General features: G+C 39.3%; 1 protein-coding gene and 1 pseudogene across 3 annotated transcripts in view; both read left to right on the top strand.

Moving 5' to 3' along the window:
- The window catches only part of kif19 (kinesin family member 19), a 232,949-nt gene that overhangs the window by 161,435 nt on the left and 46,219 nt on the right, over positions 1 to 25,295 (top strand). For all 3 annotated transcript variants that reach the window (XM_072558545.1, XM_072558543.1, XM_072558542.1), the window contains exons 6-10: positions 2,333 to 2,458; positions 10,525 to 10,719; positions 20,084 to 20,230; positions 21,221 to 21,343; positions 23,764 to 23,920. In XM_072558545.1, coding sequence (XP_072414646.1) covers positions 2,333 to 2,458; positions 10,525 to 10,719; positions 20,084 to 20,230; positions 21,221 to 21,343; positions 23,764 to 23,920 — 748 coding nt within the window. The remainder of the gene's footprint in view (positions 1 to 2,332; positions 2,459 to 10,524; positions 10,720 to 20,083; positions 20,231 to 21,220; positions 21,344 to 23,763; positions 23,921 to 25,295) is intronic.
- Positions 9,030 to 9,411, top strand: LOC140464227 (GTP-binding nuclear protein Ran-like; annotated as a pseudogene).

The raw sequence follows: 25,295 nt of genomic DNA, 5'->3' as shown, positions 1-25,295 counted from the left end.
GACATTAGTTAGGCCACTTTTGGAATATTGCGTACAATTCTGGTCTCCTTCCTATTGGAAAGATGTTGTGAAATTTGAAATGGTTCAGAAAAGATTGACAAGGATGTTGCCAGGGTTGGAGGATTTGAGCTACAGAGGTTAAATAGGCTAGGGCTGTTTTCCCTGGAGCATCGGAGGCTGAGGGGTGACCTTATCGACCTTATTAGAGACATGGATAGGGTAAGTAGACAAAGTCTTTCCCCTGGGGTAGGAACTAGAGGGCATAGGTTTAGGGTGAGAGGGGAAAGACATAAAAGAGACCTTTTTCACGCAGAGGGTTGAGCTGCCAGAGGAAGTGGTGGAGGCTGGTACAATTGCAACATTTAAAAAGCATCTGGATGGGTATGTGAATAGGAGGAATTTGGAGGGATATGGGCCGGGTGCTGGCAGGTGGGACTAGATTGGTTGGGATATCTGATCGGCATGGACGAGTTGGACCGAAGGGTCTGTTTCCGTGCAGTACATCTCTTTGACTCTATGACTAATTAAATAGTATTAAAGTCAATCAGGACAATCCTCAGTTCAGTAGTTGGTCAGTCAGACCTGAGTCTTGCGTTGAGTCAGAAGTTTATATTTGTGTTCAGTGCTTTTTATTGGTGGTTTTCCCCCACTCACAGAGAGGGAGGGGGAGATCTGGCTAGCTTTCTGGATTTTGGAGGTCTGGGAGTGCAAACTGCTCTCCTCTCAGTGTTGGGACAAACACTGCCTTAGAATACTAGATTAGTGGTGCTGGAAGAACACAGCAGTTCAGGCAGCATCCAACGAGCAGCGAAATCGATGTTTCGGGCAAAAGCCCTTCATCAGGAATAAAGGCAGTGAGCCTGAAGCGTGGAGGGATAAGTTAGAGGAGGGTGGGGGTGGGGAGAGAGTAGCATAGAGTACCCCACCCCCACCCTCCTCTAGCTTATCTCTCCACGCTTCAGGCTCACTGCCTTTATTCCTGATGAAGGGCTTTTGCCCGAAACGTCGATTTCGCTGCTCCTTGGATGCTGCCTGAACTGCTATGCTCTTCCAGCACCACTAATCCAGTATTTGGTTTTCAGCATCTGCAGTCATTGTTTTTACCTCGTTAATGCCTTAGAATATTCCAGAGTTGTTGCTGGACAGTTTCTTTTCCAAAACAAAGATGCCTGGTGCTAACTAGACTTAAAAAAAAATCAAATTCAGTTTCTTTGAATTGTAACATATTATTTGGTAACCAGTGACTGAAAAGAGGTCAGTTCGACCATTGATTCTTTCCCTACAATGTGGTAGTACAGAATTGATGGACGAAAGGGACTTTTTTGTACTGTACGATTCTGAGATTCCAAACTTCTATTTTCCAGTTTATGCGTCAAAACAGAACAAAGGTAGTCCTTTCCTTTCTGTTATGGATAACTTGATGTAAACATTTGCATCATGGTCTGACAAAAAATGTTCCTAAATTAGGTAATAAACATGTTTTTTTCATTACATGGTCTCAAACTCTGTTCAGTGCTTATTGGTGATACCAGTGCTTATTAATGTTTATTGCATTGTTGCTACTTTGCTCTACTTAGAAACTGTTCCAAAAGGGTGATAATCTTTTTAACTAGGCCTGACAACCTCTACTCTGCAAAGGTTTACTGAACCGCAGACAAACATAATTTAGTTAAACAACGAACAACTTAGAAACTTGGACAAACCTATATTTTCAACAAAGTAAATTGTGTATCGGAACTCATTTACTGTTCATCGGCCTGACTGCCACATAAGTCATGTTTGCCTCATTCCCTTCTGCAATATATTTAAGAAATCACAGGGATGTTAATAAGTATTTCATCTTGCCTCAGCTATGCACTTACATTTCTACAGAACTTTGATGACAATCAGAGGAAGTGCGTCAAGCTGCTGTATGTATTTTCTCAACATTTGGCTGTCCAAATGAATACTAAAACTAAATCTAGTTTTATTGGCTATAGTGTGCTTCAGCCATACAAATCCTTGCATGAGCTTTGGAAGTCACAATTACCCTTTGCAGCACTTCAGACAATTTCCAAATGTGTGGAGTAATATTTCTGAGCTGAAGATCTTGTGCATTATGCAGATTCATTTCCTTTTCATCTTCACTGGCAACAGAATGGGGTGGTGCAGGATCACTTGTGGGATATGATGCAGTGGACAAAGAAATGGTGGGAATGAAGAATGAAAGCCAAGTTTTATTAATTTTGCTACCACAAAACCTTCCTCGATTTTGTCTTAAAAGACAAGTACAAAGATTTTCTGAACTATTTGTGATTTTCTTATATTCTTTCTTCTTTCTTTTCCTTCTCAGATTTATAATGAGATGATACGGGACCTACTCAATCCATCATCTGGCTTCCTAGATCTCCGAGAAGACTCCAAAGGTGGAATCCAAATTGCAGGAATTACCGAAGTGTCAACTATTAATGCCAAAGAGGTAACAGACAAAGGTTTACCATTACCTTTTGCTATCAACAGCAATGTATTTCTTCTATAACTCAGGTAGTGAAGGAAAACTGTGGTGAATTGTTCATTATTTTTGTACTGCAGCTTACATTGATGTTTCATTAATCAGGGAACAAAGTGGAAGAAATTAATCCTTAAAATAGCAACAAAATGTGCACAAGGTTAAACAATTAGTACTCTTGTGAGACAGAAAACAGCTGAAAGAACCGGAGTAGGAAAATACTTAAGGATGGTAAAGGGTTATTGATAAACAAATATCTAAAGGTTTGAAGAATGTTTGCCTTATTCAAGTTGCATTCTTGTTACACACATTGATTTGTCAAATGTATAAATGGGAGGTTTTTTTGACGCTTTTGGATGAACTTCTCAAAAGTTAATTCTAATCTTTTTCTCTTTGCACCTTCTCTGCGGCTGTAACACTGTATTCTGCACTCTGTTCTACTACCCTGGTACACTTTGTATGGTACAGTCTGCCTATATAACACACAAAACAACACTTTTCACCGTGTCTTGATACATACGATGACAATCAATCAATCAAACATGGAATTGCATAGTTACAAAGACTTAATGATTAACAAACAGCAAATAAATGACAATTGAGCTCAGGGCTTAGTTGACACAGGTAGCAGCTCATCAAAAAGCAGAATATTGCAGATGCTGGAAATATTAAATAATAGAAGAAAATGTTGGAAATACTCACAGGTCCAGCTGCAAGCGTGGAGAGAGAAGCAAGAGTTAATATTTCAGGTTGCTGACATTTCATTTCATTTTCATTCCCCTCTTCATAGATGTTTTGTGACCTGATGAATATTTCCAGATTTTGTTTTTGTTTTTACTTGGGGGAGTAACTCAATGGCCTTCAAAACCATGTAATTGTAAGAGCAAAACACCCAACAGTGTCATTTGAGATCAGCATATTCAAAAACAAAATCTCCTCCTGCAAGGAAGGGTTGAGAGGGATATGGAGAAAGTGAGGACTGCAGATGCTGGAGATCAGAGCTGAAAATCAATCAGGAAATTGATTGATTTGCTGACATGTTAATGATGCTTTGTAAATTAATTTTATTTAGTATTTGGTGACATTTTTATTGCATTTGATCTGATAATTGATTGCACGGAGTTATCATGTGGCATATCTGTTGTGTACCCCTATCTGAAAGGGCTTCAAACTTGAAATGTACAATGTTTGCATTGCAGCTTGTGATAGAAATAAAATTTTAATTTGAGGTTGGACAATGTGATATTGCATTTGGTTTATTGTCTGCAATAGCTCTCTTGTAAATGGATTTCTCATCGGTTATTCTTCTTTTTGGAATGTAAATCAAATCAGTGGCACACAACCCTACTTGTTATATACACAGTTCATGTGCAATTCAATTGTGTTTTGACTGAATATAGTATGAAGTACATTTAGTGTAAGTTTTTCACTCATGCTGTTGGAATAAAATAGTCTGTAAATATTTTTTTAATTATGAAAAAATAAGGGATTACATAATTAGTAGTACGTTTCATGATGTATTTATGAGGTTTGACCTGTATTTATGATGGTATAGAGTTGCTTGGCTCTTCTCAGTTTTAGTCTATAAATTGCTGTATTTTGGTAATTCAGATAGATTATTGGTTGGGTTAAGGCTGTACAATACATTGGTTAGACCACTTTTGGAATACTGTGTGCAATCTGGGCTCCCTGCTATAAAAAGGATATTGTGAAACTTGAAAGGGTTCGGAAAAAAATTCACAAAAGTGTTGCCAGGACTGGAGTTTGAACTATAGGGAGAGGCTGAATAGACTGAGGCTATATTCCCTGTAGTATTGGAGACTGAGAGGTGACATTATAGATGTTTATAAAATCCTGAAGGGCATGAATAGGGTAAATAGCCAAGGTCTTTCCCTGAATGGAGAAATCCAAAACTAGAGGGCATTGGTTTAAGGTGAGAGGGGAAAGATCTAAAAGGGACATAAGGGGCAATTTTTTCATGCAGAGGGTGGTGCGTGTATAGAATGAGCTACCAGACGAAGTGGTGGAGGCTGGTACAATTACAACATTTAAAAGGTATCTGGAAGGGTACATGAATAGGAAGGGTTGAGAGGGATATGGAGAAAGTGAGGACTGCAGATGCTGGAGATCAGAGCTGAAAATGTGTTGCTGGAAAAGCGTAGCAGGTCAGGCAGCATCCAGGAGTGAAGAAGGGCTCATGCCCGAAACGTCGATTCTCCTGCTCCTTGGATGCTACCTGTCCTGCTGCGCTTTTCCAGCAACACATTTTCAGCTGAGAGGGATATGGGCCAAGTACTAGCAAATGGGACAAGATTGGGTTGGGATACCTGGTCGGCACAGACGAGTTGGACTGAAGGATCTTTTTCTGTGCTGTACATCTCTATCACTCTTAAATATGTTATAATGAAGTAAATGTATTGTCTCAAAAATGTCTAATTATCTATTTTCTGATATGAATTTGATCTGTGATGCTTTTGTGTCACTTATTACTTAATGTCATGTGCCACATAGATGTGAAACATTTGACATTTTATATATTTAGCCAGGGTAATACATGCTGTTGGAGGACCACTCATACAAGAAAAATATTATACAAATATTTGACATAATCAGTATATTAAAATTATTGACTGTGCTATGATACATCAATATCTGGAAAGCTATGGATTATACAGAGTGAACTATTAAATTTAAAGGTCAAGAACAGCAATGCGCATATTTGCATTAGAAGTGATTATTTATTACTATCTTGCCACTTATTTTATTAGAATGGTTCTGTTTGTATTGCACCTGTAAATTAGTAAAATGACTAAAGATGTTTACTAAGAACAATATCAAACATAAATAAGGGTCAACTGTTTCGCGCAGAGGGTGGTGCGTGTATGGAATGAGCTGCCAAAGGAAGTGGTGGAGGCTGGTACAATTGCAATATTTAAGAGGCATTTGAATGAGTATATGAATAGGAAGGGTTTGGAGGGATATGGGCTGGGTGCTGGCAGGTGGGACTAGATTGGGTTGGGAATATCTGGTCGGCATGGATGGGTTGGACCGAAGGGTCTGTTTCCATGCTGTACATCTCTATGACTCGATGACCAAACCGTGTAGATGTATTAGGACAGTTAACAAAAAGCATGCTCAAGATTAGTCTTTAAATAGAAATTTGGAATTGAAATGAAGGAAAACGTTTTATGCAGTGAGTGGTGCCTGACAGTCTGAGAGGAGATTTTGTTGTGGCTTTCAAAAACAAATTAAATACACGTGGTCCCCAATTTACAAATATCTGACTTACAAACATGACCTCATAACGGAATGTAATTTTAAAGATATGACACATGAATATTTCCTGTACTTATGACTGGTTCCTTTATATTGTCCTTGCAGACAAATCAACTTGTGAACAGACTCCAGAACAGAACCCATTTGCAACCTGGGGATTGCCTGTAATTAGCTGAAGAAACCAAATCATTGGAGGGGCTTAAGGAGAGAAGAGGTTTAGACAGCCAAAGGCATTCTTTTTGTTATTTTTAATACTGTTATGTAAATATGATATTTAGTTAATACCTCGTGTCAATTGAAGATCACATGCCTGGTAGTTTGATGCATTTGATGATAATGAATGTCAGTGTTGTTGAAAGGCCAGTCTGTACTAATGGATCCCATTGAAAGAAAACTCAAGATTGGCAAGTATCCTATTGAGATGGGAAACTGAACTTGGAAAAATCAGTGGTCAGTGTGACAAAATTGTAAATTGGGAGCAGATTTGGTGACACAAGGTATAAAATGAACAACTGCCATTGATTAAATGATAAAAATGAGTGCTCCTGAAGAAAGATCAGAGCAGAGAGAAACAGATTGTGATACATTGGATAATCAATATTCAAAGATGAGTAGGCAGGCAAGAAAGGCTGTAATGTATTGGATGACATTGAAAAATTGTGTTAACAGTGGCTTTTAATCCTTCAAAACAATGATCATACGCTATGAGGTGACAAAAGATTAATGGGAGTAATGAGGATAAATATGGTATACACTGTACATGGACTTCCAAAAGATGTTTGATAAAATGCCACATAAAAGTCTTGTCAACCAAATGTGAACTCATGGAGTAGGACCAGTGGCAGCCTGGATACTAAGTAGACTGAGTAAGAGGAAACAGAGTAGTGTTTGTCTTTTGGGCTGGAGGATGATATATAGTGAGGTCAGCACCAGAGCTACTGTTTTGTTTATCATATTAATGATGAAGACTTGTATGTGCAAGGCACAATTTCAGAATTTGCAGGTTACACAAAACTTGGAAATATTGTAAAATGAGTGGAAATATTGTATTATGATGGACTTGATGACATAGGTGAACGTGTGGCAGAGGGGTTGAAGTGATAAATCTGAATGGGAAGAACAGAAACAGACTGGGCAAAACAAAGGTAACACTGTAAATAAGGTGCAGAATCAGAGAGACCTCTAGTTATACGTGCATAGAAAATTGAATGTGGCAAGGCAAGTTGAGAATATGAAGGTCAACACGATCCTAGTCTTCATATATTGAAGTACCACACACACAAGCAAGGGAGTTATGATGAGCCTATACCAAATGTTATTTGGACCCAACTGGTGTGAGGTGTCCAATTTAGAGCATGATATTGTAGGGATGTAATGGAATAAGAGAGTATGCAGAAAAGATTTATCGGAATGGTTCCAGGGATTACACTGATAGACTCAAGAACCTTCGGTTGTTCTAGTTCAGGAAAGAGAGAATTAAGTGGGAATTTGATAGAGGTGTTCCAAACTATGAGGGGTCAGTACAGATTAGTATAAGGAGAGACGGTTCCTATTGACAGAAAGATTGATAATCAGAGGATACAATTTTAAGGTAAATGGCAAAAGATTTGAAATGAGGAAAAATGTTTTTATGCAATGAGCGGTTGGCATCTGGAATGTGCTGCCTGGCAGTCTGGCAGGGGAAGATTCCATTGTGGCTTTCAAACCCAAATTGAGCACAGGGGGTCTCCGATTTACAAATGTCTGACTTACAAGTGCTTGTGCTTACAGACATGATCTCATTTGGGAGTGTAATTTTAAAGATCTGACACATGAACAATTCCTGAACTTACGAACAGTTCCTTTATATTTTTCTAAGTTGAGTTCCAACTTACAAATAAAACAACTTAGGAACAGGCTCAAGAACGGCACCCCATTTGCAACCTGGGATTGCCTGAATTTAGCTGAAGAGATAAAAGTTTACACGACTGCATGAAAAGGCTAGAGGAGTGCTTCCAGATGAATTATTTTTTCAAGGAGTCAGCACAGAATGAAGAGCCAAATGGCTTCCTGCTGTCCTTTAACCATTCTGTGATTGTATTAATATTGACAGACAAAAGTAAATTCTGATCCAGACCACCGTCCAACCTTACAATTTGTTTCTGTGATTCGTTTTAATCATGCCACAGTTGACAGCCCCGTATCTTGTATTTAACAGGCATTAAATGCAAATTGATTATTGGAAAGCAAATGCTTATGGCTGCAATGACAGAGCAACAATTGCCATTCAAAACTGGTTCATATTAGATCATTCTGAGGTCAGCAGTTAAATCAATGAGCATCCATTTAGAGCTGTCTTGTGTGCCATTTTTCTTGATTCGCAAACAAATGTTTGGTGATTTAATTGTTAATGTGTACATCTTTCGGTCATCAATTCTGTTTGGCACTGAAGGTATACGATGGGATATTTCTGATAAAAATATAACCCGATATAGGCTTGTCACAATGATCATACTGTCATAGATATATTGTCTGCAACAGATTAGAGAAATTAATGAGCTCCTAAGGAGATTATTTGGTGAAGATCAGTGCAGGGACTAAATGCTTCTTAAATTTCCATCAGTGTGTTCTTAATTAGAAACATTTAATAGCAATTAATAATGCTATGCTTCCGGTTTCTCACACAAATATTTACATCCATAAAGCAGTTGCTAACCTTCAAATATTTTATGTTAATATGTTATGAGAATATGCTTTATTTTAATTCTGTCAATAATTGGTGTATTAATTGGTGAAATGCAGGAATATCAGAAAGGTCACGTTCAGTTTTCCATCAGGCATGCATCAAGATCACTTTATCTGATAGAAAGAAACTCCATATCATTCTAAGAAATAAATTCCTTCCATTCAAGTATTTCTTGTCATGTAAACACTGGTAATGATAGATGTATCCTTAAGAAAGGTCAAAATGATTTTGAGGCTCTAGCGTCCATTTTGAGGGAAAGAAGTTTCTGGAAGTTTTTTTTAAAAAAGGCCATTGATGATCAAGGAAAACCTCCAGTTGAATTCAAGCTTGTACTTGTTGGAGGTGGTGGTACTGGGAAAATTACTTTTGTGAAGTGCCACATGACTGGCGAGTTTGAAAGAAGTAGGTAGCAACATTGGGTGTTGAAGTTCACCTAATTGTGTTCTATACTAACAGAGATCCCATTACATTTAATGTTTGGGATACTGCTGGTCAGGAGAAATTTGGTGGTCTCCATAATGGTTATTACATTCAATTATTATGTTTGATGAAACCTCACAAGTGATGTACAAGAATGTGCCTAACTGGCATAGAGACTTGGTGAGAGTGTGTGAAAACATCCCCATTGTGTTGTGTGGCCACAAAGTTGATACGAAAGACAGAAAAGTGAAGGCAAAATTGTAGAATCAGGAAGAAAAATCTTCAGTACTATGACATTTCTGCCAAAAGTAATTACAACTTCGAGAAGCCATTTCTGTTACTTGTCAGAAAGCTGATTGGAGATCCCAATTTGGAATTTGTTGCTATGCCATCTTTGGTACCACCAGAGGTTCAGGTGGACCCTGCATTAGCAGCATGTTACAAGCAAGCCCTGAAGACTGCTCAAAGCACTGCTTTGCCAGATGAAGATGACAACCTGTGATTTAATGGCTGGAAGAAAGTGAGGACTGCAGATGCTGGAGATCAGAGCTGAAAAATGTGTTGCTAGAAAAGTGCAGCAGGTCAGGCAGCATCAAAGGAGAAGGAGAATCGACGTTTCGAGCATAATTTCCTGAAGAAGGGCTTATACCCGAAACGTCGATTTTCCTTCTCATTTAATGGCTGGAGTCAAGCACCAGCAGCCTAGTTTCATAGGCTCTGTCCTGTGATGCGGCGTGTTTGCTAGTTCTTTAACTGAACAGAACTTAACTGCTTATAATCTTGAAATTTTAAGGGAGCTAAAGGAGTTGTAATTGGGAGTGAATGGTGTACAGTATGACAATTTCCTTCACACTTGGACCTGTGTACTTGATACTAAAACTGTATTGATAGACTGCAACATTGGCGTGTATGCATAATTTAATTTATGGTGCAGGTAGAATCACAATGTATATTGTTACAAGTTGTATGTTAATGTCATTCCTCCATATTTTGTTAACTTTTTGGTTAGATCATAAAGTTGTGATCTTAATAAAGTTATATTCCAACTACCTAAAAAAAGGTCAAAATAACAGATTAACCTTCACTGGCTTTGGAACTCATTTCTTTGAAGTCTAACTATTGCTTTGTTTGGGTTTAATGAATTTGATTCCTTTATCCGGGTTCAACAATCAACAGCATTCCAAAGGCAAAGTACTGCAAATGCTAGAAATGTACAATATTTTTAGAAAATGCTGCAACTATGCATCGATTCAGCCAGAATCTGTGGAGAAGGGAACAGAATTCACTTTTTCCGACAGTGATCTTTCAGGAGAACTTGAAGACGTTACAGATTGAACAGGTTTAAGCAAATAGAGAGGCAGGGAAAGGAAGGAGAACAAAAGAGTAGAAGGCACGTGTCATAAAGAACAGGAAAGCTTTGCAAAGAGGTGAATAATTGAAGAGAAAGCTAGTTGGGAACATGAGGGAGGATAGAATGCTCATGTGGTTAGATGAAGAAGGCCAGGAGAAGGCTGGGGTGGAATATAAACACCTGCAAAGACCTGTTGGCCTCTGTTGCATGTTGACATGCTATACATTCGACATAGTCTGAACTGAACCTTTTCTTTCTGGTTAGATAATGCAGCTGTTGGTGAAAGGCAACAAACAGAGAACACAGGAACCCACAGCAGCCAACAAAACCTCCTCTCGGTCTCACGCTGTCCTGCAAGTCACCGTTAGGCAGAAGAGTCGCATCAAAAACATTTTGCAGGAAGTACGAATTGGGCGTTTATTCATGATTGACCTTGCAGGATCTGAGAGAGCTTCACAGGTATGTCACATGTGCCTCTCTTGTAAGCTTGTTGCAGTATCTCAAAATCACTTGAAGGTTTGTGCTTGTTCTGCAATGGGGACTGGGCATTGCTGGTAAGCCCAGAATGTCTTAAACATTCTATTTGCCATTGGCTTTCAAAACAATTCAGAGCGCAGTTTAGGGTTATCCACATAACTGTGGATCTGGGTTTACAACTATAGAGTCATAGAGTATGGAAACCGACCCTTTGGTCCAACTCGTCCATGCTGACCAAGTATCCTAAACTAAACTACAGCTGTAGTTCCATTTGCCTGCATTTGGACCATATCCCTTAAACCTTTCCAAATGTACACATCCAAATATCTTTAAATGTTGCAATTGTACTTGCCTCTACCACTTCTTGTGGCAGCTCATTCAATTCACACATCACCCTCTGTGAAAAACTTGCCCTTCAGGTCACTTTACCCTCTCACCATAAATCTATGCTCTCTAGTTTTGGACTCCTCCTTCCCTTGGAAGAAGACCTTGGCCATTCACCTTTTCTATTCCCTTGTGATTTATTGAACTTCTGTAAGGTTACCCCTCAACCTCCAATGCTCTGCTTCCATGGAAATATGTCCGAGTCCAGCTTTCAATACTTCCATCGTTACCAGTATGGGGACTAGCTTTTAACCTTAGATGTTTATTAACGGAATTTAAATTCCATCAGATGCTAGGGCTACATTTGAATTGGTGTGCCAGAGTGTTAGCATGAATTATTACTCAGTAATATTACTGCTATGTTACTGTTATCCCTGTTAGAATAAATCAGAGATTTACATAGAGTCATAGAGATGTACAGCACGGAAACAGACCCTTCAACTAGATATCCCACCCCAATCTTGTCCCACCTGCCAGCACCCGGCCCATATCCCTCCAAACCCTTCCTATTCATATACCCATCCAGATGCCTTTTAAATGTTGCAATTGTACCAGCCTCCACCACATCCTCTGGCAGCACATTTCATACATGCACCACCCTCTGTGTGAACAAGTTGCCACTTAGGTCTCTTTTATATCTTGCCCCTCTCACCCTAAACCTATGCCCTCTAGTTCTGGACTCCTCCACACCAGGGAAAGGACCTTGCCTATCTACCCTATCCATGCCCCTCATCATTTTGTAAACCTCTATAAGGTCACCCCTCAGCCTCCTACGCTCCAGGGAAAACAGCCCCAGCTTGTTCCGCTTCTCCCCATAGCTCAAATCCTTCAACCCTGGCAACATCCTTGTAAATCTTTTCTGAACCCTTTCAAGTTTCACAACATCCTTCTGATAGGAAGGAGACCAGAATTGCACACAATATTCCAACAGTGGCCTAACCAACATCCTGTACAGCCGCAATATGACCTCCCAACTCCTGTACTCAATACTCTGACCAATAAAGGAAAGCATACCAAACGCCTTCTTCACTATCCTATCTACCTGCGACTCCACTTTCAAGGAGCTATGAACTTGCACTCTAAGGTCTCTTTGATTAGCAACATGCTCTAGGACCTGACCATTAAGTGTGTACGTCCTGCTAAGATTTGCTTTCCCAAAATGCAGCACCTCGCATTTATCTGAATTAACTCCATCTGCCACATCTCAGCCCATTGGCCCATCTGGTCCAGATCCTGTTGTAATCTGAGGTAACCTTCTTCACTGTTCACTACACCTCCAATTTTGGTGTCATCTGCAAACGTACTAACTATACCTTTTAAGCTCCCATCCAAATCATTTATATTGGGATTTGGCAAGAACTTTCAAAAGCTGATTAGGGGCTGATGTTCGCACATAAAGGGATGACTGGAAAATAGGAAGCCTTCAGAAATGAGATAACAAGACTGCAGAGACAGTATGCTCCTGTTAGGGCGAAAGGAAAGGCTAGTAGGTATAGCGAATACTGGATGATGAAAGTAATTGCGGGTTTGGTTAAGAAAAAGAAGGAAGCATATATCAGGTATAGACGAGGCAGTAGGAGTATTACTTAAGAGGGAATTCAGGAGGGCAAAAAGGGGACATGAGATAGCTTTGGCAAATAGTTGAGGAGAATCCAAAGGGTTTTTACAAATACATTAAGGTCAAAAGAGTAACTAGGGAGAGAATAGGGCCCCTCAAAGATCAGCAAGGCGGCTTTTGTGTGGAGCCACAGGAGGTGGGGGTGATAGTAATTTGCATCAGTGTTTCCTGTGGAAAATGACATGGAGGATATAGACTGTAGGGAAATAGATGGTGACATCTTGAAAATGTCTATATTACAGAGGAGGAAGTGCTGGATGTCTTGAAACAGTAAAAGGTGGATAAATCCCCAGAACCTGATCAGGTGTACCCGAGAACTCGGTGGGAAGCTAGGGAAGTGATTGCTGGGCCTCTTGCTGAGATATTTGTATCATTGATAGTCACAGGTGAGGTGCCGGAAGACTGAAGGTTGGCTAACGTGGTGCCACTGTTTAAGAAGGGTGGTCAGGACAAGCCAGGGAACTGTAGACCAGTGAGTCTGACGTCGGTGGTGGGCAAGTTGTTGGTGGGAATTCTGAGGGACAGGATGTACATGTAGTTGGAAAGGCAAGGACTGATTAGGGATAGTCAACATGGCTTTGTGCGTGGAAAATCATGTCTCACAAACTTGATTGAGTTTTTTGAACAAGTAACAAAGAGGATTGATGAGGCCAGAGCGGTAGAACATAAATAAAAAATTTGAGAAAATATAAAGCTGAAGTGATTGTCATAAACATGTTTTGGGCTTTATTATGGCACTAAAATGGTATTAACATTCTCAATACGTTCCTGTAGTTAACACCTATAGGTTGCTGCTGCACAGAATGTTTTCTGGAATTCTAATAAACTATCCAGAATAATTAGGCAGGATGCAAACAGAATGGAGTTGGGTAAATGTTACATTCCTGCTAAAGTGAAAAACACACAAAAAGGCATTTTATTGTATTTTAATTGCATTGATACAGGTATAAATTAAAGATTTTTAAGAGCACAGAGTCACAGAGTGATAGAGATGCACAGCAAGGAAACAGACCCTTTGGTCCAACTCGTCCATGCTGACCATATGTCCTAAATTAATCTAGTCCCATTTGCCAGCATTGGGCCCATATCCCTCTAAACCCTTCCTATTCATATACCCATCCAGATGCCTTTTAAATGTTGTAATTGCACCAGCCTCCACCACTTCCTCTGGCAGCTCATTCCATACATGCACCACCTACGCGTTAGATCCTTTTTAAATCTTTCCCATCTCACCTTAAACCTATGCCCTCTAGGTTTGGACTCACCAGTCCTGGGGAAAAAAACTTTGTCTATTTACTCTATCCATGCACCTCATAATTTTATAAACCTCTATAAGATCACCCCTCAGTCTCTGATGCTCCAAGGAAAATTCAGCCTCTCCCTATAACTCAAACCCTCCAACCCTGGCAACATCCTTGTAAGTCTTTTCTGAACCCTTTTAGGTTTCACAACACTTGTATAAGAGTTGGGGGGGGTCATGTTGTGGCTGTACAGTAACACCACTTAGGCCATGTTTGCAATACTGAGTGCTATTCTGGTCTCCCTGCTGTTATGTCATTGGGATGCAACTTTTTTAGGGTTAGGAAAGTAAAAGTCTTAATCCCTAATTACTTCAGAATGGTGTCAGTGCTGTCAAAATGATAATCCAGAACACATGTTTAGAAGGACATAATTTCTCAAAACTCATGGATTAAGTGTTGGTGAATCCAACTCAAGTAATTTGAGTCTGTTTTTAAAAACCAAAGAACTGCGCTTGCTGGAAATTCAAAACAAAAATAGAAATTGCTGGAGAAACTCAGCAGGTACAAACTTGGTTAGAGACAAAAGAAAACTGCAGATGCTGGAATCCAAGGTAGACAAGCAAGAAGCTGGGAGATCACAGCAAGCCAGGCAGCATCAGGAGAAGGGTTACACTCGAAACGTCGACTTTTCCACCTCCTGCTGCTGCCTGGCTTGCTGTGTTCTCCCAGCTTCCTGCTTGTCGACTGAAGAAACTCAGCAGATATGGCAGCATCTGTGAAGAGAAAGCAAACTTAACATTTTGAGTCCAGTGACCCGTCTTCAGAACTGATTGTACCGAGGAAAATGCTGAAGATGGGGTCTGGGGGGAATGGAGCAGAGTAAACAATGGGTGGAGGTGGGCCCAGAGAAAGCAAACAGCTGTTGGGCAGACAAAGAAATGGGTAAGGTTCAGCGTGGGAGAATCAATAGCTGCTAATGGGGACCATCATTAGGTGGCAATGGGTTGGTTGTGGGAGCAGACCATGTGATGACAAGGCCTGGCGTTTGAGGGTTGGGAGAAAGAATGGATGAAGATGCTTAGGCACTAACATTATTGAACTCCATATTGAGTGAACATTTCAACATGTTATCACAATTAATGTATCTACATTTGAAGAAGTTGCTGTGGAGCAGGAAGCAGTGGATACTGGAGGTAGGTTTTGAGTTCAGCTTTCCAGAATCTCCAGTGCTTTGCTTTTTTATTGTTGAAATAAAGTAGTTTTTTTAAAGAATTACTATTTTAAGGTGAATTGAAAATGTTAAATCTTATTTAAGATTGAGGCTTGAACATGAGCTACGGTGAGATATCTCCTTGGCATGGCTGTGGTAGTCACATTACAATTGGCTAGACTGCTACTGGACTTACAGAGCAGGAAACTTGATCCATTATCCTGCTGGGTACTGATCTAACTGCTAAAAATATTTATGTGTAAAATGGCAGATAGGCGAATCCTCTTCTGATTGAATATCCCATTATTAGAATCCCTACAGTTTGAAAACAAGTCCTTCGACCTAGCAGGTCCACACCAACCCTCCGAAGCATATCCCACCCAGACCCATTCCTCTACATTTCCCCCTAACTAATGCACTTAACTTACACATCCCTGAACATTATGGGCAATTTAGCATGGCCAATTCACTTAACCTGCAAATCTTTGAACTGTGGGAGGAAACCGGAGCACCCGGAGGAAACCCACATAGATACGGGGAGAATGTGCAGACTCCACACAGATCGTCACCCGAGGCTGGGATCAAACCCGGATCCCTGGCACTGTGAGGCAGCAGTGCTAACCATTGAGCCGCTGTGCTGCCTACCCAGATTCCCTTTAAAGACTCACGTGGTAATAATTCAACAAGGTGCCAGAGGGTACCTGCAGGTCATGATACTGCACGTTCCGAGGCAAGGGTGGAAGAAACTGTTTGAGGAAAAAAATCACTTTCTCACCAAAAACATCTATATTTTTGATTTGAAATTATGTGCTATGGTAATTTTAAATCAGATTTGTTTTCCTTGTTTGGTTGCTGTAGTAATTTGTAGTAATTACTGCGTAACCAGATTAATCTATGCGACAAGTCAGGGTTTTGACACTTCCAAAAATGAATGTCACCAAAAAAAGTTCAATTGTTTCTCATTAGTTGTGTTAGATATCTGCTCATTAGTATCCTGTTCATATCATTATTGTTTCGGGAAGTTAGTGAGAAAACCATTCACTATGACGTGATGTCTTGGAGCCTTTATTTTATAATTACCATAATTTGATGAAATTATCTCCTTGCACTGAAGTTGACATTTTATATAATTTTCTGTTATGCTTTTGTGCAATACCCATTTTAATATTTAAATGACGATATAATAAACCATTAGCACAAAAGCCATTAATTATAGCTGTAGCAGAGTTAAAGTAAGGAATGGCTGAGTACTGTGCCAATAGATTAAAAACCCATCATACCCTATACAGTTTTGTACAGGTCTTGCCCCTGTTTCAAGCAATTTTAAAACACAATTCTAAAATGTTAAGGCTATTAGTGCTGTTATGAAAATAAATGTTGAGTGTAGTTGCAGTAACTTAGATCCATAGCCTTATGCTAACTGACACAACTGTGGCAGAAGGGCAGGAAGGAATTGGGTATGCATTACTCAGACTGGTTCACACCACCACCTACTGGCCATAGAAAGGAATGTGGCTTTGGTTGAAAGCTTAAAAAACCTGAATTGCAGACAGCACCTGTGGAAAGAGAAACAGAAGTTAAAGTTTCAGATCAATTGACATTTCTGCACAATGACTTCTGGTCACATTTCTGATTGCTTAAGTTTTATTGCTTTCCTTTGTACGGCTGTTACTGTGCAGGCCAGTTCTGACCAGTTTTGCCAATTTTACTTCCTGCGATCGATTTACATGATTGTTCTTAAAAGATGTTTCTCTCACCCTCAGTGGCTCTGCCAAGATTGAGTGTGAATCATGCAGTGTGGACAGAAAGATTTGCCCCCAGAATATGAGCCATAATGGTTAACCTGGAACATGGCTAGTCAGTATTTGTAACTAACAATAAACAAGTTCAGTAGTTCAAATGTGAAACGCTGTTTGCCTGTTAATATGACACACCTTCCTTTAAAAGGAGAATTATAACTCCAGAGTCAAAAAGTGTGGTGCTGGAAAAACACAGCAGTTTAGACAGCATCCAAGAAGTAGGAGTATCGACGTTTCAGGCATAAACCCTTCGTCAGGAATGCTAGTTCCATTCAAATTATAGCTCCATTCAAATAACCTGTGCAGAGTTTTTATTTGCAGCAAAACATTATGGAAAACAAATAACAAAATATCTGGGTCAAGGATTTCATAAATTTTGAACTGATGAAAACAGAAACTGCTGATTTTACCTTTTTTGTTTTCCAGAGAAGATTGTGTTATAATTGAAATTGGTCGGTAATCTATTGTAAAATTTGCATTTTCAAACCACTCTGTGCATTTTTCATACAAATTTTCACCAAATGACTTCAATCCCCAATGACATGGTTCTGTTGATATTCATCAACATATTCTTAAATAATAATAATTGGACTTCTGGCATTACCAGAAAGGTTTCTTCTTTATATGAATGTTTTGAATGATTAGGGACACATATATTGAATATATCCACATGGCATTACAATGATTATGCAATGGTTGCTGTTGAAGGAGACCATGGTGTGTGGTGTATATCTACTTTTGGATGAACGAATGGGTTACTCTGGGCTGCTACAAATGCGAGAGCATCATCCCATGTAAAATGTATTTGTCACAGCAAGATAACATGACTGCTAGAGAGGCAGCAAAAAGCTTCAGGGAAAGGAACATTAGAAACCTAAGAGTTGTGTGCCCAGTGAGCCTTTATTTTTATCAGACTGTAATATCAATTCAAAATTAGTTAGTAAAAGCTGAGTGTAACTCATTCACCTGTATGAAGGGTCAAAAGTAATTGGGGAGGCAAAATTACTAAAATGTATGCAAGAAAACTTTCTTGATCAGTGTGTATTAGGCCCAATGATGATCAAAGAAGTGCCTGTTTTTGTTCTGTAGAATGAAGTAAGCTGTGGATATTTCAATGATGGTGCATTTGGGAAATAGTGATCATAACATCATTAGGTTTAGGTTAATTATGCTAAAACAAAAGGTACAATCAAATGTAAAAAATACTTTTGTGAAACAAATGTGTTGTAAGGAGATCTGGCCAGGTAGATTGGAATCAATAAACCAAGCTACAAATATAGGAATATAGGAATTGGGAACTCATATTGCAGCTGTAAAGGACATTGTTTAGGCCACTATTGGAATACTGCATGCATTTCTGGTCTCCTGCTATAGGAAGGATGTTGTGAAACTTGAAAGGATTCAAAAAAGATTTACAAGGATGTTGCCTGTGCTTGGTGGGGGGTGTGGGGTTTGAGGTGATGGGAGAGGCTGAACAGACTTGAGCTATTTTCCCTGGAGTGTTTGGAGGCTGACAGATGACCTTGTAGATGTTTATAAAATCATGAGGGACATGGACAGGATAAATAACCAAGATCTTTTCCCCAGGGTGGGGGAGTTCAAAACTAGATGGCAGAGGTTTAGGGTGAGAGGGGAAAAATTTTAAAGGGACCGAAGGGGCAACTTTTTCATGCAGAGGGTGGGGCGTGTATGGAATGAGCTGCCTGGGGAAGTGGTGGAGGCTGGTAAAATTGCAGCATTTAAAAGGTATCTGGCCAAATGCTGCAAATGGGACTAGATTAATTAAGGATATCTGGTCGGTGTGGACAAATTGGACTGAAGGGTGCGTTTCCATGTAGTACATCTCTACGACTCTAATTATGATCTTCAACAAGGAGATACATTGTCTTCAGGGAAAAGAAAGGATCTCCAAAACTACAATTCCCAGAAAACTAAATATGTAAAGATAATGAAACAGAAAAAAATGAAGCTGGCTTCTGTTGATGCATATTGGTACCTGGTAACTGACAACTAATTATGAATTATGACTTTTCATGTTGACTAGATGGCTCCTCAGCACTGTTTCAACATAATGTCTTTCTTGTTGTAAGCCCAGTAGATGGTTGTTTTCTAATGGTTTGCTGTTGGTTGTTGCTAGGCATACTACTTATGTATTTGCTGTTCAGGGGACTGATTGATTAGTGATACCAGCATGATGCCAGGTCAATTTATTGGGTTTTCACTATCAGGATGACTCATGGACCATTAACAATAATGGATAGGTTCTGATTCTGGAATCATTGGCCATATTCCCAAGCTCTCCACATTTTTAAGCGTGTTTTTTAAGAGTGCATATTGAACTGTACCCTGCAAATCTTACCTGGCTGAAGACAGACATGGTCTCATTCTTTGTCACTTTCATGGAGCCAGATCAGATTGTTAAACAGTCATGCTTCACAGAACTTTAAAAATGTTGTGAATTGTGGTCAGCATGAGGGAGTCATTTGAGAGCTAAAAGGTCCTCCTTATGCTCTCAATGCACTTTCCCCATCAAGACCTTGCCACTCTACCTAACTCTTGAAGATACCATACTTAGTTACGTCTGGTGCATCTGTCTCCACCTTATCTAAAAGTGATGAATATGTGTCACTCAGGGTTCTTTATTTATATGCAAATGTATGGAATACTGATTACAGCTCTCAAATACTGTTCCTCCATTCCTCTCTCCTCAGACTTTTGGTAGCATGTCTTTGATGATGCCAAGGTTATCATCTCATTAACAAATGCATTCTCATGATACTTACACCCAGTCTGTTATAATTCTCACATCTTTAACCTTTCCTCACATCTTAGATCACAGGTGCACAAACATAAATACATTTAATTTTCCACATTACACCTTCTGAACATGTAACTGATTTTTTAAAAAAGATTTTGAGGTGTGGAAAATCAGATTTATAAACTACAGGAAAAATCTTCAATTGGATTTAATTCAAAGCTTTGTATTGTGGTGATCTGCTCTGAGCCTTTGAAGGCCCCACTGTTGTAGTCATCAGTTTCATCATGTGTTCAATAAATTTGTTGTAATTAGTTTAATTTTTCTGTTGTTTTACAGACGCAGAACCGTGGAAAACGAATGAAGGAAGGAGCACACATCAACCGTTCACTGTTGGCACTTGGAAACTGTATTAATGCTCTGAGTGAGAGGGGAGGAAATAAATACGTCAATTACCGAGACAGCAAGCTGACACGATTGCTGAAGGTATAAGGGTGTGTGTGTGTGTGTGTGTGTGTGTGTGTGTGTGTATACACATCAAGATTAGGATTACATGTATGTCAATACAATGTCATCCCTTTTCACTACCACTTGTTATGGACCAGGCCAGAACCCCTCAAAACATTTCAAGAAGGTAGCCCAGACCCTGAAGGTAGCCCAGTTGTTTTAAGCAGGTGTACAGTGGATATTCCAGGAGAGAATCAGCTGGTCAAACCACTTCGTTTTAAACAAAACAGAATTTATTTACAAGATTACTGAATGAAACACAAAGAACAGAAACAAAATAGCAAATAACCTTTCCTATCCAAAAACCCAACAGACTATCCCAAATTAATGATGCTGTTCCAATATACTTGCAAAAATTCCCGTAAACGCTCCTTGGCACAAAAGGTAAATTCAAACACAGGGTCTTATAGGATAGGATAGAAGTCAGAGAGAGAGAACCAGCCTGAGCTCGCTTCCAGCAGCCTTTCGTCACTACTACTGAAAAATAAAACAGGGAATAGCTTAGTTGGGAGATCGGGCCACTCCCTTTACATTGTACAAGTGTTTTTTTAAACTTGAGCACCTTCTGTCTGAGGCAATATCTGTTAGACATTATCAAATTGGCCCGAAAACCCATCCAAACTCAGACTTTTCGGAACCTGTATTTTTACGCCATCCTGAAGAAAAAATTAAGGACAACCTAACCTTGTTAAAGGAACTGCTTTGTCACACGCTCAAGTATTACATTCAGCTTTCCCTGAACCTTGTTGCAGGATATGTGAAATCAAACTGTGACTATTGCTATTGTTGAGAATAGGTATAATTCTTTATTAAACAATAAACGTTTAGCATAAAACTGCAATTTTATTGTTAATGTTCATGTTATTTAAGTTTATTGGGTTTTCAGTACCTCTTCTCAAGAATCAGTTCCATTAACAGGCAAACACCGGTTTTCCATTTCTCAGTTTATGTCCTTCTTTCCCACGGCAGGATTCTTTGGGTGGAAACAGCCGGACTGTGATGATCGCTCACATCAGTCCAGCCAGCCTTTCCTTTGAGGAATCACGCAATACCCTCACTTACGCAGACCGTGCCAAAAACATTAAAACCAGGGTAAGAATCAGGCAATTCTGTCAATACATGCATTACATTATTTCCACTTTTTAAATCTATAATACATATCTTTAAAGAAATTAATAAATAAAGAATCAAGAAAAATAATCATTTTGAGTTACTTCAATGTCACTTGTCTGAATCATTCTGCAAATTAAATCATTAATGTCTAATGTTGCTGTAAAAAGGGACATACTTCTGAAATTTTTCATCTTGCATTCATCAGGACAGACTAAAGAATACCAAATTTCAAAAGGATTAATAATTTATGTTTCAGGAGAACAGAGAGCTGATTTTTGCAGAGTTGACTGATTGATCAAGGCATTATCATGGAGAATGTACCTGGGAACTATTGTCTCTCAGGCTTCTGTTTAATTTTACAAATTTTTGAAATGCCTGGATAGTCCTTGTTTTCCAGCAAAGGCTAGGTCCCTATCTATGAATATAGCTATTAGCAAGTGTAAGTGAGCCACATGGCAAGTCCAACATGATCTTAATTTGGTTGTCAGTGTAATTCATTGTATATTTTAGATTAGTCATAGTGTTGTACATCACGGAAACAGACCCACAGTACAACTCCTCCATGCTGACCAGATATCCTGAATTAATCAACCAGCATTTGGCCCATATCCCTCTAAACTCCTCCTATTCATGTACCCATCTAGGTCCTTTTAAATGTTGGGCAGAAGTGAGTACTACACATGGTAGAGATTAGAGTCAAGATTAGAGTGTTGCTGGAAAAGCACAACAGGTCAGGCAACATCCGAGGAGCAGGAAAATTGACATTTTGGGCATCAGGAATGTTAAATGTTGTAATTGTACGAGCCTTCATCACTTTCTCATTCCATCCACACCCCACCCTCTATGTGAAAATGTTGCCCCTAAGGTCCCTTTTATATCTTTCCCCTCTCACACTAAACCTATGCCCTCAAGTTTTGGATTCCCCTACCCTGCGAAAAAGTCCTTGTATATTAGCCCTATCCATACCCGTCATGATTTTATAAACCTTTACAAGATTGTTAAGCAAGTGTCATCCAATTCCAGAATCACATCTAATATTAGACATTGTGTTCTGAGATTTTAAAGCACAAGTTAGTTGAGTGTAGTGATGACACTCTCTGTTGTGAATACCTGAAGGGATATGTCATTTAATATGATCCTCTAGTCAGTAGGATATACAGACCATGCATGTGGGATCATGGTGACACAGAAATTCATATACCACATTACCAGCTCAAAAAGACATTCTGTGTGCTGCATTGTTGATCATTGATTTTTATATTGAGGGGCCTTGTACATAAATGAGCATCTGTGTTTCCCTCTGTTGCAGTAGTGGATAACCTTGGAAAATAAACAATGGCTTTGAATCACCTTTAGATTTCCTGAGGTTTTAAAACAGGCTAAATTGACTCAATTCCTTTGCTTCCACCTACATTTTTTTCCAGTTTATTTATTTATTTGTTATTTCTTCTGTTACTTCTTCGAGCGATTAGTACTGATTTTCTGAAAGGTCCAAATCATGCCCAGTTTCTATATTCCTCCAATTGTTTTAATCCTACAGTAATTTTTACACTGTTCAAGTGCGTTACTGTACACAAGCTTCTAAGTGTATGATTTTAGAAGTTCAAGTTCATAATTCAGCCACATGAATAAGCAACATTCAGAAAGTTCCACTGTATCTGAGACAAAGGTGATGCTTTCTTTTCTCTGGTTCAGGTATGTGCCTATTAACTCTTTATGAACAGCTTTTAGCTTCAGGCATTGCCAATGGAAGAGCATTGAATTGAGTAACCTCCAGTATTTTAAAAAAATTGGGTATTTGTAAGATTTAAAATCAATCTATTCCCAGGGTTCTAGCCTTGACTCTACACAAAAGCAATTCAATTATTTGGAAGAGGATCAAAATTTTCAGAATAGGTGTAGTTTCTAGAATGGGAGAAAGTGAGGACTGCAGATGCTGGAGATCAGAGCTGAAAATGTCTTGCTGGAAAAGCGCAGCAGGTCAGGCAACATCCAAGGAGCAGGAAAATCGACATTTCGGACATGAGCCCTTCTTCAGGAATCTAGAATCTAGTAGTTTCTAGAATGTTTGCTAGTTTTTTTTGACATGACTTGCTGCATCTTTTTTTTCCAAAACATAATGCAGTCATTATTTCACAATAATATCAACTTATCATGTTCTTTTCATTGCATTTTTTCTTCACATGGAACGACCTTGTGTCAAGAAATGAAAATTCAGAGTAAAATGCTAAAAAATGTGTTAGGTTACAGCAAAGGACAACAATTAGATTTTGATCCCAAATTTGGGAAAGAGGCAATTTCTTTTATAAGCTATAGTTGGAACTTCAATCTAGTTTGTTATTATTAAGGATCGTTTTGGCATATCCAGTGTCTAATGAGAGTTTTATTTCATACACCAGGTAAAACGCAATTTGATGAATGTGTCCTATCATATTGCACAGTACACCAATATTATCTCCGACTTACGCAGTGAAATTCATCGTCTGAAGAAAAAGATAGACACGCAACGGATACAGCAAACAAAAAATGATAAAGCTGACATACGCAATGTGCAAGGTGAGTGACTAGTCTGAATAGTTGGCAGTATCTTCTGTTGCACAGGAATAGGTACTGATCCCAATCTCCTGCTATTTTTTAATCACCGTCTGTGCTTGCTTTTGAGAGTTAATGGGGATATGAGAACATGGGAATCTGTGGGTTATGAGCTGACTAAATTTTCAACATAGTATTAGCCTGCATATAACCATGACTTAGTTCCCCCTTCCTTTACAGGTCCGTTCAAATAACGCTTCAGGTTCTATATGCTTTAAAAAATCAGGAAAGGGAAAATTGATGGGCAAAGCAGCTGTAATCTTACATTTGACTGGCAAGGCCCAGCAGTAAACATTCCACAATCCAAAGATGTGTAGGTCAGGTGAATTGCCCATGCTAAATTGCCCATAGTGTTAGGTGCATTAATCAGGGGTAAATGTAGGGTTAGGGGAATAGGTCTGGCTGGGTTACTCCTCGGAGGGTCAGTGTGGACTTGTTGGGCTAGAGGACGTGTTATCATATTGTAGGGAATCTAATCTAATCTAATCTAATTTCTGATAATGGGATGTTTAACTGCAATTGGTCCAGAGTATGGAATATAACTTCTAATAGTCCATGGGCCTATTCTACCCTGCAACCTTGGATGACATTGACTAATGATTTTACGGCTTATCATGGCACTTACTTTTTATGCAGCACCAAAGCATACCCTTGCCTTCCTACCAGTTGGATAGGATCCTGCTATCTAGGTTATGTTGTGCCCTACATGCATCACCTGACCTCTCTTAAGCAGTACCATCCACAAGCCAAAAGGGCCATTACCAGAACAGACCAGTTCTTCATGAAGACCTTTCCACTGTATGGAACAGCTGGGGCAGCCAATGAATTGATTTACATGGCCCCATTGTTGGAACACCTGGCAAATGAGACAGCTTTAGAATTCAGGGTAACTGGACAAGCACTGGCTGAGGTCTTAGCTGAGCTGGTGGCTCTCCAAACTATGGCATTGCAGAATCGACTGGTTTTGGATTATCTGCTAGCCTCGCAGAGAGGAATGTGCACTGTTGTAGGTCAGGAGTGCTGGATTTACATTCTAGATGCCTCTGAGAATATCACCAACCTGGCTGTCCATATTAAGCTACATGCTGATCAAATACAAAAGACTGGCAGGGAATTCCATGATTATAACCCACCGGGTTGGTTGGGCTGATTGGGTCATGGAATATTTGATTGGATCTTTCAGGCCTTTTAACTGATATTACTATTGCTAGTAGGAATAGAATTGCTTGTTTGCTTCTGCCAATGTATTGTCAATCAAATTGTTAATATACCTGTAACTGTTTGTCATGATATGACAGAAAGAGGGAATGTGGAACAGATAGTTGCATGATGGGAAAAC

This window comes from Chiloscyllium punctatum, chromosome 39, assembly GCF_047496795.1.
Source record: "Chiloscyllium punctatum isolate Juve2018m chromosome 39, sChiPun1.3, whole genome shotgun sequence".
Lineage (NCBI taxonomy): Eukaryota > Metazoa > Chordata > Chondrichthyes > Orectolobiformes > Hemiscylliidae > Chiloscyllium > Chiloscyllium punctatum.
Note: the sequence above shows the minus strand (reverse complement) of the source record. Positions and strands in the feature narration are given on the sequence as shown.